The sequence below is a fragment of the Hippocampus comes genome, unplaced genomic scaffold, assembly GCF_001891065.2.
Source record: "Hippocampus comes isolate QL1 unplaced genomic scaffold, H_comes_QL1_v1.1 scaffold186, whole genome shotgun sequence".
In the NCBI taxonomy this organism is placed as follows: domain Eukaryota; kingdom Metazoa; phylum Chordata; class Actinopteri; order Syngnathiformes; family Syngnathidae; genus Hippocampus; species Hippocampus comes.
The window spans coordinates 1,841,791-1,858,945 of NW_017806236.1; the positions used below are offsets into that span (position 1 = coordinate 1,841,791).

General features: G+C 41.1%; 2 protein-coding genes across 2 annotated transcripts in view; one reads left to right on the forward strand and one right to left on the reverse strand.

The window, feature by feature from the left end:
- LOC109507552 (nuclear receptor coactivator 5) overlaps positions 1 to 6,303 on the forward strand; it is an 11,039-nt gene extending 4,736 nt beyond the window's left edge. The window contains exons 6-10 of the mRNA XM_019857057.1: positions 931 to 1,130; positions 3,416 to 3,694; positions 3,787 to 3,951; positions 4,761 to 4,967; positions 5,108 to 6,303. Of these exons, the coding sequence (XP_019712616.1) occupies positions 931 to 1,130; positions 3,416 to 3,694; positions 3,787 to 3,951; positions 4,761 to 4,967; positions 5,108 to 5,139 (883 nt within the window). The 3' untranslated portion in view covers positions 5,140 to 6,303. The remainder of the gene's footprint in view (positions 1 to 930; positions 1,131 to 3,415; positions 3,695 to 3,786; positions 3,952 to 4,760; positions 4,968 to 5,107) is intronic.
- A 991-nt stretch (positions 6,304 to 7,294) lies between these two features.
- LOC109507551 (L-rhamnose-binding lectin CSL2-like) lies at positions 7,295 to 9,575 on the reverse strand. Its single transcript, XM_019857056.1, has 9 exons — positions 9,455 to 9,575; positions 9,250 to 9,282; positions 9,096 to 9,164; positions 8,832 to 8,970; positions 8,577 to 8,686; positions 8,465 to 8,509; positions 7,885 to 8,017; positions 7,683 to 7,786; positions 7,295 to 7,511 (listed from the first exon to the last, which is right to left on the reverse strand). The coding sequence occupies exons 1-9, from the start codon at positions 9,489 to 9,491 to the stop codon at positions 7,480 to 7,482; spliced, it is 702 nt and encodes a 233-aa protein (XP_019712615.1). The 5' UTR covers positions 9,492 to 9,575; the 3' UTR covers positions 7,295 to 7,479.
- Between the last annotated feature and the right edge of the window lie 7,580 nt (positions 9,576 to 17,155).

Sequence of the window (17,155 nt, forward strand, 5' to 3'; positions counted from 1 at the left end):
ATATTTAAAGCTTGTTGAAATGTTACCTTGCTTGCAGACTGTGCTTAACATTAATTCCTTTCTTGATTTTTTTTTTTTTTGCTGCCCACCATTTTTAATTATTGTTCAACATTAAAAGTTCTGAACCTGACAGAAGGAAATGAAAGACTCGAATCACAGCAACATCTTCACATTTCTGACTCCAACTCAGATTGCTCGTGCAAAAACAGAACATTAGCAACGTCATTTCGATTGCCCACTTGCATGAGTTTCACACCAAAGTACACTCCCTTCAAATATGACAGATGAACACAAAAGCTCCAATTGCCGCCACTCAGAGGAAAACGGTTTTAGTGTTTAATTGACCAACCTATCAGTCTAAAATGTTTTCCCACAATGATGCCTTTGTACAAACAGTCATGCAATCTTTCTTAAATATATTGCTCGAGCCCCTCATGCAAATACCGCACTGTCACACTTCTTAGTTATAAGACAAAAAGCTGAAAACAACGTCATTTGATACTATGGTTGAAACTGTTGTTGTTCACCACTCAACCGATGGCGAAAATGAAACGTGACTTTTTGGCCAACAAATATTTCCGTTTCAAGTTATTCTCAGCTTGTAATGATGGATAGCACGGGAAAATGATACGCACGCACAAAGTTCACAATGCCATCACAACATTACATGGAAATCACCTCCATTCATAGTTTACTGTCCAATTGAACCACCTGATTTGGACCGCAAAATTGTTGACATTTGTCACTCACCTACTCCAAACATCACCTTCTCAGTCTGCATCTAACCGGGTTCGAAAACACTTTCAAATCAAAATGTCACCTCAAGCTAATCTCTCTGCTGCGTTGCATTAATTTGATTTCGGTTGGTCGTTCCAGTTGAGTCAGTCAACATCGAGGTGTTGGGTTAACATGTTTTTCTTCCTCTCAAAGGGATTACCCCAAATCGCTAAACCAGTGCTTGCAGGAGCGTGGCCTGTCAGTGGAAATGCTCTACCTGCAGGCGGAGTCGGGCCTGACGCAAGCCCTGCAGGATGTCCGAGGTGTTGGCTCCCCGTTATGTATTCTGGTGGAGCAGACAAACGTAGCTCTGTCCTCCTGCACTGTTATCATTTTCTCAGAGCCCCTCAAAAGTAAGTCCCCGCCCCTCAGAATCACCTCCAATGACAAATCTCCATCCCTTTTCTAAGCCCCACTCCCCCACCAGCATTCAATGTACAGTACACACACAAAATCTTGTCAAAATGTCATCCAAACTATCTATAAACACAACACAAAAGAATTCAAATGTACATTTTGATACCTTCCATTATTATTATTGAAATCAACCCGCAAAAGTCTTCAAATTCCCTTTCATACATCTCAAACCGCACTGCATTATATCCACAGTTGACATGGCGTGCATCTATGAACTCGGCCCCAGAATGGCATACGATGAGTGTTTCAAGAAAATGGCATTTTATTCCAACTTGAGTTTCCTCTTCATGCCTCTCTTTCCCAACTTGTAGAAAAGAAAACTAAAATGAAGCATGAGACGAATTCCCAGCTCAGCCATCGGCTCTCGACATCCATAGCTGAGCACATTTCGGTCACATGTCCAGATTTGAGCTTTCTCGACTGCTCAGCGTTATTTGGAGCGGATTGGCCTGTTATTCATGGAGCATCATGTGTGAGAGTGTCTCTGTGGATGGGCATCTGATGGCATTTTCTTGACTGACTGTGGAGGACATGTCTGATGTATTCCACTATAAGTACATGTATTTGAAAATATTTTTGGATTAGTCAAAGATGGCAGGAAAAAATCGGCGTGTGTGACCCCACCATTCCCTCCCACATCTTTGTTTCAAGAAAAAGTAGTCGTCAGCTTCGTTCGATAATTGAGAAAGAATCAACAAAATCTCTTGCTGGTTATTGCCAAGTACTGTAGTGCAGGGGTCCCCAACCGCCGGTCCGCGGACCGGTACCGGTCCGCAGGGCATTTGGTACCGGGCCGCACAGAAAGAACTTGCCTTATTTCCGTTTTATTTATTTCGGAATACGAAATGTGTTTTATTTTGAAAAATTACCGGATTCTCTGTTACATCCGTCTGTGTCACGCTTGACTCACGTCAAGCCACACTTCTCGGTCACGTGACCGACGACGCTCATAAACAAAACGCTAAAGCCCGCAAAATGAGTAAAAAAGCTGCTTGGATATCGCAAATGACGGCGGCCTTAAAAGTACGTTCGAAACAACTGGATCAAAGTTATGGCTGAATACTCTGAGATCGCCACAATAGCACTGTTGCTATTTCCGACATCCTACCTGTGTGAGGTGGGGAGTTTATGCAGCAACAGCGACTAAAACAAAATTACAAAGTAGACTGGACATAAACCACACACTTGAGGTGTCATTGTCTCCTATTACCCCGAGATGGGACTGTCTGATTGCAGAAAATCAAGCTCGGGGCTGTGGTGAGTCGTCATTTTCATGCACTTTGAATTTGCGTTGTATCGTATTTTGAAGGCATTAAACATTACCAGAGCGATAAGAGTGTTGCGACCAGATTAGACGCTCCTTGTGTTTATTATTATATTTCGAAAACACCACAGTTTTCACGCAGCTCATACCATATTATTTTGTTGTATTAATTCCGCCACACCTTAAATACCGGTCCCTGAAAATATTGTCTGACTTAAACCGGTCCGTGGGGCAAAAAAGGTTGGGGACCCCTGCTGTAGTGCACTCCATTTGGATGCAATTCACAACAATCAAGTCCCTAATCCCTAGAATGAAAACATCTTCATGGTCAATGGACCACCTAATCAAGTATCATGCCCATCCCGAGTTGCTTCCAAATGTGCCATCCAAATCCTAAAGATTGCTTCCTGTGTCTTTCAGATAGTGGTTTGGGGGATTTGTTACCTTGCTGGGTTTAAAATCAAATTTGTAGCAAAGTGTAGTTGTCATAAAAAAAAAAAAAAAACACTCAGCTGTACACCTCGCATGTTGCAGCTTATATTTTATTTTAATACAATGCACACTTTCATTAAAACTACATGTCAATTCAATTTTAAATAAAACATTTACTTACCATACTTTTTCAACCATAACCTCTGAGATGAAAAATCAAAATGAAGCCACATTTCTCACATTTTAACCTTTGATTGTCGGTCCATGAATTTGATCAAATCTGACATCTTCACACTTTGCACGGGCCTAATGAACAATTCACCAATGCAACATACGACATCACACTGAAACAGAAGCCAACCAGCGGGTAGCTCATGACTACATTTAATGTAAAACCAACCCAAAGGTGAAGATCCAAAAAAAATGCATTGCAGCAACTTCAATGTTCCATCTCGTTGACTTTCACGTCATCCCACCTGAGCCCCCTCTGACCCATTTGGGTTAACCCTCCACTTTCACCCACAGTCCACCGCAACATGCCCAAAGAGCAGGCCATGGATTTTGTTGCAGCAGAGCACAGGCGCGGAGTTGGGAAGGAAAGTAAACAAAGGGACCCCGCAGACATTGCATCCCAGGCCTCGCAGTTGCTTGGGGAATTTCTGGATCGGGAAAAGATTGAGCGCCACCTCGTTCCCTCGGAGATCCGCCAGTCCCTCCAGCTGTTGTCCGATGGCGTGCACGTTTATGCCGAGGAGCTGGAAACCGTCCTCGCGTTTGTCCGCGCCCGGCAGGAACACTTGAGAGGTGTGCCGCCGCTCAGTCTTGTCAGCGACACCGATGGTTCTGTTACTTTCCTGGGATCGATCTCTTTAACTCTGCCTGGGTTTTGTCACCAGCGAGCAACGGCAGGGAACAGAAGGGCAAAATGTTCTCTTCTGGACCGGGAAAGCCGCCTCCCCTTCTCCCGACCCCGCTTGGGCCGCCTCAGTGCGCAAGTGAAGCAGGGCGCCCGCTAATGGACTGTCCTCCGCCCACACCGATGCCACTCTTACCATCACCAGGTGAAGACCTCACAACACGGGCCCGAGTCGGTTCTATGTCGCCAACCAAAGCAAATGCTTGGAAACTGGAATTGCAGTTTTTCCATACTTGAATAATTTTACAAGTATTTAAGGTTGAGTATGAGAAATCCGTTGCCATCGTGGCTCCACACTGCATGTAATAGTGGTGTTTTGCTCCTAAAAGTTGAGAGAGTGAAATTCAATTTTTCATCTGCTCGCACCTGGGCAAGCAGTAAATTTTGTTTGTTTTTATGTATTTATTTTCTATTTGGTCTATATGGTCAGGTGGTTGTACATTTATATGGTTTTATCAGTGATGCAAGTGATATATAGTCTCCCTCTAGCAGAGTCGAAAGAATCAGTTAATTGAATGCTAAAACTGTGTGTAATGTTTGTGGCCTAAACTTTTTAATACAGTACTGTTAAATTTGAATCAACTTTTTGAGTGCAGTGCAACTGTTTTAAAATATTTTAATTTATGTGTTGTATATATTTAAATTGAGTCATTCAATACAATTCTATATCGTTCAATACAATTCTATATCGAAGTGCAATGTGACAGTGGCTTACAATAATTATGCTGATATAATGATATACTTTTGAGGGCTAAAACCTTCGCCTTGTTTTTTCAACGAACATTTACGCTTACTACACTACTGGAGTTAACTGTTGCCCATTCTAGTGTGACTTGGGCAGGGTTAAGTGTTTTTTGAGGTACTGTACGGCGGCATATGGAAAAACCAAGTGAGTCGAATCGGTCATTTTTACAATAATTGTAACATTTCGATGTTTGGATTCCTCACTTTTAGGTTCTCATACGAAAACCAAGCCTCCCCCACTGCTCTCTTTGCAACAACCGCCATCCTTGCACAACTCCTATAGTGGCTCCAGTTTGCTATGCAGCCCCCTCATGCAGCCCCTCCCACCTCGTCACCAGGGCCCAAGAGGACCCCATGCCATGAGAGGGGCTCCACCCTCCCTCAAAAGTTCTCGCCCTCCACTCTTGTCCACTCCAGGTGGGTTACTTGGACATTCCATTTCATTGGATGCCTCTGAGAATTGATGGTAACCTTTGTGTTGGGTTGGGTATGTGTCATGAAGAAAAGGGTTTAAAGCAAGACTCACTGACATATTTTGTCTTCTTGTCTCTCCCAAGGTATCCCCCGCCTGAGTGGTCCCAGACACTAAGCATGCAGCAACTCTGAATTACTTGGTATTTAAAAGACTCGTTGCCTTGTAGGACTCTGTAGGATTAAACTTTTAAAAAGCGAGCTGATCTAAGAAAAAACATCCAGTAAATGACTTCAACGTCGGATTTATTTAATGGGTTAATATGTGGCTGGACTGTGTTTTTCCCTTCTCTTTATTTTCATTTTGTTTTTCCAAAGTGCAATGTACATATGTCCAGTTTGCCTTTTTAGATTGCCGCACAGAACGTAACGATGTGAATAAAGACAGACTTCCTCGACCATTTCTCATACAATGCCTTTTTTTACAAAAATGTTTTCTTTTCAAAAGCATGGGCCACATTTCTCAAGAAAAAACATTTTTAGCTGCAAGACAAGGTATGGAAAATAGGAATAATGTGTGCAAAATTAGGAAGGAAAATGACAAAGAATGTGCACAAAATGACCTATGAGTCAAAAGATTAGTCCTCAAGCTGAACAATGCAGAATGTTGTTGATTCAACAAATCCGACATAATGTTCAAATGTTTTATCCTTAGATTGTTGCTTCGTTGTGTTTTTGTCAGATAAATGCTTTTGGAATTCCTCTGTGACACTAAAAGATTTTCTGTTAAAAAGATGCCTTCTGCATTGCATGGGAAGGAAACATAAGTTGTTGACATTTTTTAAATATATATTTTTAAACTGTACGTATGGAGTGTAAATGCACAAAGCATTTGTGACTGTGAAAATGTTCAATGTGCTCCTGTTGTGCAGATATTGTGGGCTGGGTTTCCCTCCACCACAAACTGAACAAATGCGCTTTTTTGTTTTTTGAGCTTCACCTCTCAAAATATTCAAATCATTAAATATGTTCAATTTGTCGCTGAAATCTGTTGAATCTCTTGTGAAACCTGGCTGATAATCACGAACCAAGATTGGAAGACTGAAGTGTTGCACATCCTAATCCCCAGTTGGCACCACATACCTCCTCTCAGCACACTATTATATCAACCCAAATCCCCTCAAAGATGATACAATTACTCAAGTTTACTTTGTTTCTGTTCTAAACAGTTGAGAAATGGTCATGTTCAGCATCGCCTGAATCACTCAGGTCAGACATACAGGATCTGAATCTTACTGTATGGTGTGCTAAATCTTACACATTTTTAGAATAGTAGAATAGTCACCAGGCCTGTGTGGTTTTTCTCCGGGTACTCCGGTTTCCTTCCACATTCCAAAAACATGCATGGCAGCCTGATTGAACACTCAAAATTGTCCCTCGATGTGAGGTTGAGTGTGAGCGCAGATGTTTGTTCGTCTCTATGTGTCCTGTGATTGGTTGGCAACTGGTTCAGGGTGTGCCCTGCCCAGAGGCAGCTGGGATAGGCTCCAGCACCCCCTGCGACCCTTGCGAGGATAAGACAGATTGGAAAATAGAAGGATGTTGTCCAGTAGTTGAAATTTGTGATGGATAATGTGGTCTTAAAGGTGAAATAATAAAAATAAAAAACCTTATTTCACAAATACATTTTCTGCTGTTTATTGTAGCCCTTTGCTAATAGAAGAAATAAATGACAATCACTCTTATATATATATATATGTATATGTATGAACTTTCATTTCTTTCAGTTTGCCCAATAGGTTTTCAAGTTAAGGTTGTATACAGTTGATACATTATAAATTGTTAAAAGTATTTGCACTGATGGTAGAAAAATAAAACGCATTTTTTTTCTAGTTTATATTGCATTTGCATGTAAAGGCTGTTTGTGATTGATGATGGAAGAAAAATAAAACGCGTTTTTTTTCTAGTTTATATTGCATTTGCATGTAAAGGCTGTTTGTGATTGATGTTTGTAAGAATTTGTGAATGTTCATGAAATTAGTTCCAAATCATTCAGTTTGTTTTTAACACAAGACGCCACCTACTGACGAAAGTCAGGAGTGACAATTACGTCCTTATCTTTTCGGGCAAGTGCGTGAAAGCCCAAGAGGGATGTTGTACAGGTATGCGGCAATACTATTTAGCATCCAACTTGGTTCAGTCGTTGTGCATCAAGTCAGTAACCAAGAATGAAAGCTTATTTTCACCAATAATGCTTTGACAAACCAACATTTTATTATCATAGATCAAATAAGTTGTCCTTATACAGGATGAAAAACAGCAGAGACAACAAATGTTTGCATTGTGATGGCTATCTTTATTATTGAAGGAATGGCCTTGAGCAGGACGCAGACCCGGAAACTGGAAGGTGCTGTCATCACGCGATACCAAAATACGTCTGGCGGAAACTAAATTAAGGAGCGGGCTGAGCCTTTGAATAATTCGCTCGAATGGAAGCCAGACCAAATGGCAGAACTGTTTAGAGGACATCCGGGTTATCAGCCTCAGGAGCTGGGGAGAGAAAGAAAAGTCAGTGCAAGCTGAAGTCCAAGAAATGCTTTTGAAATCTGATACATCCATACAATTAGTCAAAAAAAACTTGAAGGCTGGCCTTTAATGGGTAGCCATTTTAATATTCAAATTACAACACTGACCGCTCTTTAATGCAGCTAACATACTTACGTTTGCACACGTAGGAAATCTCCAAGTACTTGTAGGTGCCTTGACATGGGTTGGTGAACATTGCATTGCTGGCTGGGACTGAACAGGTGGATTTCCCCTTACACCTTTGAATGAGGAAAATGGGCTTAGTTTCAGGGATGGGGAAACAAACAAAAAGATTGTGCTACTGTGCATTTGGGAAAAAAAGATTGTGCTACTGTACATTTTGACAACCAGGGAAGTTGATGGCTCCAGGCAATTGACGTTTTGTCGCTGATCGAAGGGCCTTCCCTCGGAGCATGTGGTCTGGTCGCGGCGTCCGTAGGCTGCACCATCGATGGTAACGTGTCCCAAACCTGCTGTTGGGATAAGGGGAAAGAATGGTGGTGATGAAATGGAAGAGTAGACATTGATTGTAACCACTTGAATCCTGATTTGAGATATCCGGAATCATTGAGCTCTGGATTTCATGGAATGAGACTGTCCAGCCAGCTCAAAATCCCCTTTGGTACTGTAATTTGTCAGAGTCTTTTAGTTCTAGAATAGAAAAACTTGAGTCAAACAGGCTAAGCTGCACCAATCAAAGTTATTGCATAGCATAGCCATATCTATGGCTGTTGAATGGTGCAAGCCATTTTATTGTGTGTACACGCCTGTTGAACATGCCATTTTTGTCAAGCATTATCAATATCATCAGGCAGGTATGGCCTAATTTTCATTTACAATAATTCTATACCGTATTGGTATTTACTAGTCCTCAAGAGGGGGAAAAAAAACTCTCAAATAATATAAAAAGTTCTTACCACAATCCAAGTGTGCCATGGCCCCCTGACAAGCCACCACAGTCACTGTCGGAGTAAATTCAATGTTAGTTCTGGAATTGTGTAAAATCTTCACAGAATGTCGGAGACGTACTTGGTTCCAGGCAGGTAAAGGTGGTCTGCAGATATTTGAAGGTGCCATCACAGGTACCATGAGTGTGGAAACCAGTCAGGCTCACTTCACATGATTTCCTGCCATTGCATCTGCGCGCAAAAAAACATCAGTCCTTTCAAGTTGTTACAAAAATTAGCCTGGTTGAGAAATGGATTTTCAGATCCTCCTATACATTTTCATCATCTGAACAAAACAAGCACGTTTCAATTCTCACAACTTGGGCCCGATGCATACTTTGTCTTGAGTTCGTCCACGGTGCTTTCCTGAAGGCAGGCTGTGTTGGCCAGCTCTAGATGAGATTGGCCCTCATCAGTGCAGACCCACGAGTTTGAGCGACCCCACACCGAGTCAATCACACTGATTACGCCATGACCTGTCACACCAAGACAGACAGCAATCAACATGGGGAAAAGTTCATCTGAACATGACTCTTTTAGATCAGAAAATCAAAGAACTTTAAGTCAGTGAAGGTTTAAATAAGACTGGCTCAAGTCTTACGGCAGTCTAAGCGGTGGACGTTCCCGTCCTCATGATCACAGGTGGTCGCTCGGTTCTCAGATGCAGCAACTGCAAAATATTAAAAATTGGTATGAATTAATTTTCTAAGAAACGGGAACTACCCAATGAATATTGGACAAACGTTGACAGTCACCTGCTGTGAGGAGCAAACCGGTTGCTCCCAGCACTGTGGAAAACAAAAATTGTCTTTAGATCAAAGAAATGACATGGGCATATTTTAAGAGTAAGGTGGTTTGTCAATGACACAACACAGTCAAAAACACGTTAGCATCGATTATGCTCAATCATCCCTCCTCATTCCTGAAACAGATTTCATCAGGGAATCAGCGAATACTCACACAGCGCGGCAGTAAGTCTGAAGCGGTTGGAATTCATTTTCGGACAAGAAAGTCTCCCACACTTAGACGATGACAGGAGGTGATCCCGTGTCTGGAGAGTGACTTCATGTCTTGCAGCTCATCTCCTTTTAAAAGGCATGCCGACTTGTAGGAGGTCTTCGGCGGTGTGCATGATTAGCTGGCTACGTGACGCAGGTCCGCGTGACAAGAATTTTCGAGATTGTTTTTTGTTTTTGTTTTTTTGCGCCAAAGACAATGGTACCCTTCATTTTGCCCTCATATGCACCTGTTTTTCTGATACACGCTACAAGCCTGATGTTGTTACTTTGTTATGATGCCTCAAGGTTTGTCGGAAACAATTCGTTGCATTAGCCTGTGTGAATTTTATGAACAAAATATTTCACTCGTTATCAAAAAAAAAATATAGTTCTCAAGTTGGCTCACAAATTTGCATGTGCAGCTGTGGCGTACGCCCTTGAAACATTTTGTACATAACTTTGTTTACTCCTTAATAGCCTTTTGCCATTGAGCTCAGGGCAAGATTAAAATTTGAGAAACATGTCAACTCAAACAGTTGGATTAGTCCTACAATGGCACCTCAATTTCTGAACTGAATTTGCTTGAACACAATGTCAATTGAACTTTTGACTAAAATAAATGAAAATGCAATAAATCTATTCCAGACCCGGAAATGCAGTACAAAAACTGCACTAAAGAAATACTCAACTATAGCCTCCTAAGACCTGAACTCTTGCAAGGCATGCATTTTTAGTTTATTTTTATTTTCTCTTTGATATTTAGGCTAATTGTGACCTGATGAGTGTAAAAACAAAGAATTATCTTTTTACATGATGTAATGTCCTCGTAAGTGGACGCCAGGCCCTTATAGTCCAAAATTTAACATTGTAGTCTTGACAACCCAAAACGTCATGTCCACACATGTGGACGCCAGGTCCCAGGAGGTTAAAGCACTTTAAAATGACCACCGCTGTATACAAAGTGCTGTTCAGGGAGCAAAGATATTATACAACAAAACAAATGAACAAAGACAGGGGAAAGCACAAAATCAATAAAACTAAAATCAAGCGTTAGTCATGCGGAGTCAAAAGCCAAAGAATACGAATGAGTTTCATTACAAGAATGACAAGATCGTGCAACATATTGCAAACAAAAAGTAAAACAGATGATATTTAAAATGAAAACACTGTACAACGGGCTCTCAGTTTAGTTTTATATGATACAATATTTTTCAAGGGAGTCCTGGCCAAGAGGCAGCAAAATGTTGCAACACACTTCAAATGACATACATGTACATGCCAACACAAGTTACAGTTGCAACCATTCAAAATGTCAGCCAAATTAGATAAAACGGTTACAGGTTAAGGAGGCTATCTTCTTTGCACTCAGTCTGGATTCAAAGTCATTCTCTGAGATAAGTCCCGTTTGTTTCCAGTCCTTTTGCAACAAGTTCCATGATGACAGGGCAGAGAAGACAAAAGCCCTTTTCAGGCAAATGAAACAATTGGCACCATAATATTATTTGAATGTAATCTGTGAGAACCGACATCTGCCTGTGTGATCAAGTTACAAAATGGGGATTTTCCACATTCTATTAGGGCTGGCCAAACATTTTGTACAAGAAAAGAGATACAACGTATTCAAAATGCATTACCGCAATTGGTATGGTAAAAGGCAGAAATACTTTTATCCTGATGATGAAAAAAGTGGATACAAGTTTTCTTCTGGTCGGTGCTTGCCTACATAGCTGCAGAACTCAGTTTTCTGTCGGCCTTCAAAAATCTGTCAAATGGTCAAAAGTGACCGGCTCTCCAATTCGAGAAAAAGAAGTCCATTTTCATTTACTGTTTTACTGTTTAATGTTGCACTGTACGGTTGTAATGTGTGATAACTATGACTTATGACTCACTTCCCTGTGTTGTTCAGTCTGCCACCTGATGGTAATTGTGTGGCATAAGAATGTCAAGTGAAAGTTTTTGCCTATCAAATCAAGCTTTGTCTGTCGTTCTTATTACTCGCATTTTGCTGTGAAAATGCATGTGTCAAATGACGATCGACGCAAAATGAGAAAAGTGACACGATAGAAACTTCTCTATCGCCATCGTGATGTATATCAGCATATCACCCAGCTCTATGTACAGGTATATGCGAGGATATTTCATTTATGCACCACTGCACAATCTCAATTTGACTTACCTGCGTGATGGGCTCAACGGAGCCAACGTATGTGTCTGGTCGAAGATGAATGCGTTCAAGTTGCATCTTCTTTTGGTAAACTACAGTAATATACACTTAAACAGTAAAGTCTAGATAAAAAAAAACATCATAATACTTGACAAAATTCAATCAATTTAAAATAATTGGCATATTAGAAACTTGGCTAGACGATGAAAAAACAAGTGAAATGAAAATAGAAGGATATGAACTGTTTGCAACAAATAGGGAACATAAAAAAAGGGGGGGGGTGCAATATATGTAGACAAAGCTCTTAGATGCAGGAAAATCGAGAGATTGACAAACACAATAGATAACCTAATGCAGAGGTCCGTAACCCCCGGATCGGGGGTTACAGATCATTTGGTACCGGGCCGCACAGAAAGAATAAATAATTTACATTAATTCCATTTGATTTATTTCGGAATACGAAAGATGTTTTATTTTGAAAAATTGCCTGATTCTCTGTTCCATCCATCTGTGTCACTCTTGACGCACGTCAAGGCAAGCTTTCTGTCACGAGATCGATTACGCTAAAAACAAAACGCAGGAGCTTGCAAAATGAGTAAAAACGGCGGCCTTAAAAGTACGTTCGAGACAACAACTCTGCCGGTGTTCTGGATTAAAGTGATGGCTGAATACCCTGAGATCGCCACAACAGCACTGTTGCTCTTTCCGACATCGTACCTGTTTGAAGCGGGGGTTTTCTGCAGCGACGGCGACCAAAACAAAATTACGAAGTAGGCTGGACATAAACCACACACTTCAGGTATCATTGTCTCCTATTACCCCGATTGACACGATATAATCATAGTATATTATTGAATAAATTAGAGAGATGTGGCATTAGAGCTGTAGTATATAAATGGATAAAAAGTTATTTAGATAACAGATATCATCAGTATGTGCAGTTCAACAATAAAAAAATCTAATCAACTGAAAATCACTCATGGAGTTCCTCAGGGGTCTGTGCTTGGTCCAAAACTATTCATCTTATATAGAAATGATATCTGAAGTGTCTCCAAACAATTTAAATGTGTCCGATTTGCTGATGATACAACATTCTACTGCTCTGGAAATTGAAAATTAATTAAACTAATTATAGTTTTTCTTCTGAGAAAATCTGAAACCGTTCCTGATGACTGGAAAATTAATTAAACTAATTATAGTTTTTCTTCTGAAAATAAATGATTGCTCTTGGAAAATGTCCCTTTTATCAACACTGGTATGAAAACATTGTCCTAAATAAACATTTCAAAATTTTGAACAAACAAACCATTCGACCAGATGGCTGATCAAGGCATGACAACACCACAGTTCAAATGCCGGGCTTTTATTCAGAATGAACCAATCATATTCAAACTTAGGTTAGGTGGAAGTCAGCACACACCTGCCACTGTTTTAAGGGACACCTGATGAAAGCCAAATTAATTTCGGGTGTTCTATTGGGCTTTTCCTGACATTTTTTGTTGCTTTTCCACAGAAGCCTAAAGGGTTCATGCTCACGCTGACTGCTGTTTGAAACTGTCCAAAGTACCTCCACCTTGATGAAAACCCGAATCAGAGCTCTAGAAAAACAGCACACAAGGCTGCCACCACCACAGCTCACTGCAGGTATGCCATTTATTTATTTTTATTTTTTTGGAAGGAGGGTGAAGAAACAGTCACATTAACGCTGGGAAATGTTGTGAAATTATTAATCGTGGCCTCATTTTTATCACAAACACCTGGCATTTACACAAGGCTGTGTAGACTTTATATCGACTGTACAGCAGGTGAAAGGAGTCCAACATTTTGACAAATCACTCCTTTTACTCTCTGCCTGGTTTTTACCAGGCTTGGAAAATGGTTTGACAGAAGGTGGTCTTAGTGCGTTGTGCCTCGGTAGGTGTGCGCTTGCACGCCAGGAACTCTTGAAGTGATATCGAACATGAACTCCCCTGCACCACAGCAAACACCTTCCCTCCCATCACCAGAAACACACATTCGGGTGTTAATTGTCGCAAAGGCACGTTTCAATAACAAGGCTCTAATTATCAACATGTTTGCCTGTTGGGGTGTGCCTCTGGCACATGTGTGCACGGCATGTGTGTTTTACAGTATGTTTTACACCAGTATATGTGTCACGGGTTCATGCATGAGTTGTTCACAAATTCAAATAACTTTGCTAAAGTGAGTCTCATGTTGCTAGGAAGAGTCCCAGGCCATAAGCACAAGTCATGGGTCAGAGTCAGAGATGAAACGGGCTGTTTGATTGGCTGCCTACCTGACAGAACAGCGTGTTAAATATTTGGCAAATTGGTTTGTTGTCTGGTTAGCTGTCTGTCTGGTGGCCTTGTAGTGTACAAGCATCTGCCAAGTTTCAATACCTTAACTCATATTATTAGGGTTAAGTTTGTCTTTCATGAATACCACTTGAAGAGTGATGGGACAGAGAACATTTCTGCAGCGTTCTTTGTGTGCGTGTGTGTGTGTGTGTGTGTGTGTGTGTGTGTGTGTGTGTGTGTGTGTGTGTGTGTGTGTGTGTGTGTTGTGTGTGTGTTAATCTATTGAAATTGTAACCATCACAATACCCACCCATACGTTTAAGTAGCGTTTTAGTGAACAGTATATCTGTTATAAACATGTACATTCGAAATAACCACTCTATGAGAGCAAAAAAAAATCCTATGCAAATTCAAGATTGTAGAAAATTCCGATTCAATTGTAAATACGAATTTTACGTAGTTTTATTACATCGCCATATTTAAAAAAACCGAATCTACAATTACATACATCTACCATTTACGGCCAGTAGAGGTCAGCAGATTGTCAATGATGTTGCCGTTGACGCCTTCTGTTAGGGAAAAAAAAATTGTTCACGCTCACGCTCGCTCTGCCCCCCCCCCTTTTTTTTTTGGTTACTCTCATCATGTAGTTCATCAGTCCATGGTAACAACAATAACAAATATTAAGACACAACAGTTTGCTTGTTTGATTTGTAATTTCCTCAAGAGGAAATTCTGTTCACTCTATGACCAATATCCGCCCTACCATTTTCTGGATCACTTGTTCTGATGTGTGAGGGTGCGTTGGAGTCTAAACCACCTGACAAAAAATGTGTGAAGGCCTGTTTGTCAATTTGTGTGTGTTTGTGTGTCTTGTCCAAAATTTGGTGGTGATATAAAATGGCTGAATCATGGACATGTTATATGAGGAGTCAGGACAAATTCATGTACTGTTTTTTTGTTTTGTTTTGGGGTTTTTTGTCAGCTCACCACAAGTTACATTTCTTGTTGTTGTATGGCCATCATAACCATATTCTGACTTTCTGTATTGCCGTCACAAAAATAGAAAATCATGCTTGTGTAATTAATCTGTTTGTGTGATGTTACCATGACTGTTTTGGTCACGTTACTTCTTGACAACAAAAAAGTCCAGTTGGGAATTGACTCCTACATACTTGATTTTAGTATTCTGTCTGAGTTTATTTAGCACAACACTCTCCAGAGTTAAATCAAAACTTTTAAAAGTTAAATAACATTGGGAAAGTTTTTTTTTTTAATTCACGAATCAGAATTAAATGAACACTACAGGAGTAGACAAATAGATCCTCCCAGACACATTTTTTTCTCTCTCAGTCAGTGTTAGACTTCTTAGAAGTTTGCCCTGACCAGGATTAGCTCTCAAGTACAAAGTTAGCGGTGCTACCCCTCCGAGCCATCCAGCCGCAACTCGCAATGCATGATAATGATGATCAAAACGTACATCAGTTATTTGACAAAAGAGTGAAATTTTAGCAGAGGTTGTTGCTGTGTTCCACTAGGGAGATTCCAATGTGATTTGAACGACAACTTTTATGTCCTTTGTCTCTATAAGTTTTGTTGTTTCGGTATGAAATCCAAAAGCCTACTCCATGTTTTGGAAGTTACGATTCCACATCTGCTTCTGGTTTGGTCCATTCATGTCCTGTCTGTATAAATTCCTGCTGCATGTCGGTCGAGCGACTTACTCTGTTGCGGCTACTTTATGTTTTCCTCGTCGTGCGTGATTGTGTGTCTGTCTGTGTGTAAGGGAGTCAAATCCGTGCAGAGATGACAGAGGGTGTAATCGCAAGCTATGTGATTTGACAATGCAACTCTTAGAAGCTATTCAGCTTGGGGCCTGTCCTTGACCCTTAAGGAGCTTGTAATGTGGGCTACCCCCAGCCCCCACCCCCCACACTCTTTTGTGTTTACCGGCAAAAACGAGCAGAGGAAAAAGAGAGGGGGGGGGTCAGACGGGGACCAACCACTGAGCGAGGGCTTTTGCCCCTCTGTGCCAATGGCAGTCACATTAAGGAAGCGCAACACACACACAGAAGTACACACACAGGCCTCCTGATGTGCACTCATTTCATGAGGAGGGAGTGTTGAGGGTCGGAGGGTGAGGCAGAGGGAGACGAGTGAGGGAGTGGGGCGCAGCATGGAATGGGGGGGAGGTGGGAGGGGGGTCAATCTTAAAGGCTGTTCTGCCTCTCCGCAGGAGGACATGGTCTGCAGAGGCCAGTGGTCCTGCTGCTTAGCACCAGGAGCTCCACGTTACCCAGTTATCCATGACAACCAGAGAGGGAACATGCAAAAGCTCAGCTGTGGCCAGAGAGCACTCAGTTGGAGCGCAGAGGGAAGAACAAAGCATCCAGTGATTTTCACCGCCCCTACCACCCCCCTTTGTCTGTTTCACTTTGTCCACACACAGTTTTTCGCTTTTCTTTACCGGACATAAAGACGCTTTGAAGAAGACACAAACATGCACATACGCTTCCATACACGTACACTTGAGTGACTAATTGAATTATGTTTGTTCAATAAATTATATGGCAGCTTTTCATAGGATTCCCAAATGGGTTTTTTTGTTTGTTTTTAAGAACGGTTAAAACCTTTAGTGGATTGATATCTAAAACATGAATATCTATATTACCGACAGAAAAGGAGCAGACATTTTGTGGTCTAGACCTGAAGTGTGTAAAATGCTCATTATACACGGTTAGGCTGTGCTCAGCCCAAGTGAATAGGCTTAAACTAATCCTGTCAGAGACTCCCCTGAAGAAATTGCTACAAATGAGTTAAATATTAAAGCCTTTTAAGACAAAGGAGGTGGAACATGCTCAAATTCCGCAACGAAATATTCTGTTAAAGCAAATCCAGCGCTTGGTTTTCTTTTGCATGCATACATACTCGTGTTGTTTACAAACTAAAGGATTGCATTTCAAATCAATCTCACATCCGAGTTGTGTGAGTGGCTGCTTTGTTTCCACACTACATGACTTTGGGTATGCCACAATAATTACAAGTAGATCAATGTGCATTTTTTTATGTTTACTTTGACTTGGCCAAGCACAGCTGCAAAACTTGATGACAACAAAAGGACTTAAGATGGCAGTCAGCAATGTCTGGCGACCTGTTTGGTATATGTGTACATTTTATTTCATGAAACCATGACTGAGGGAGG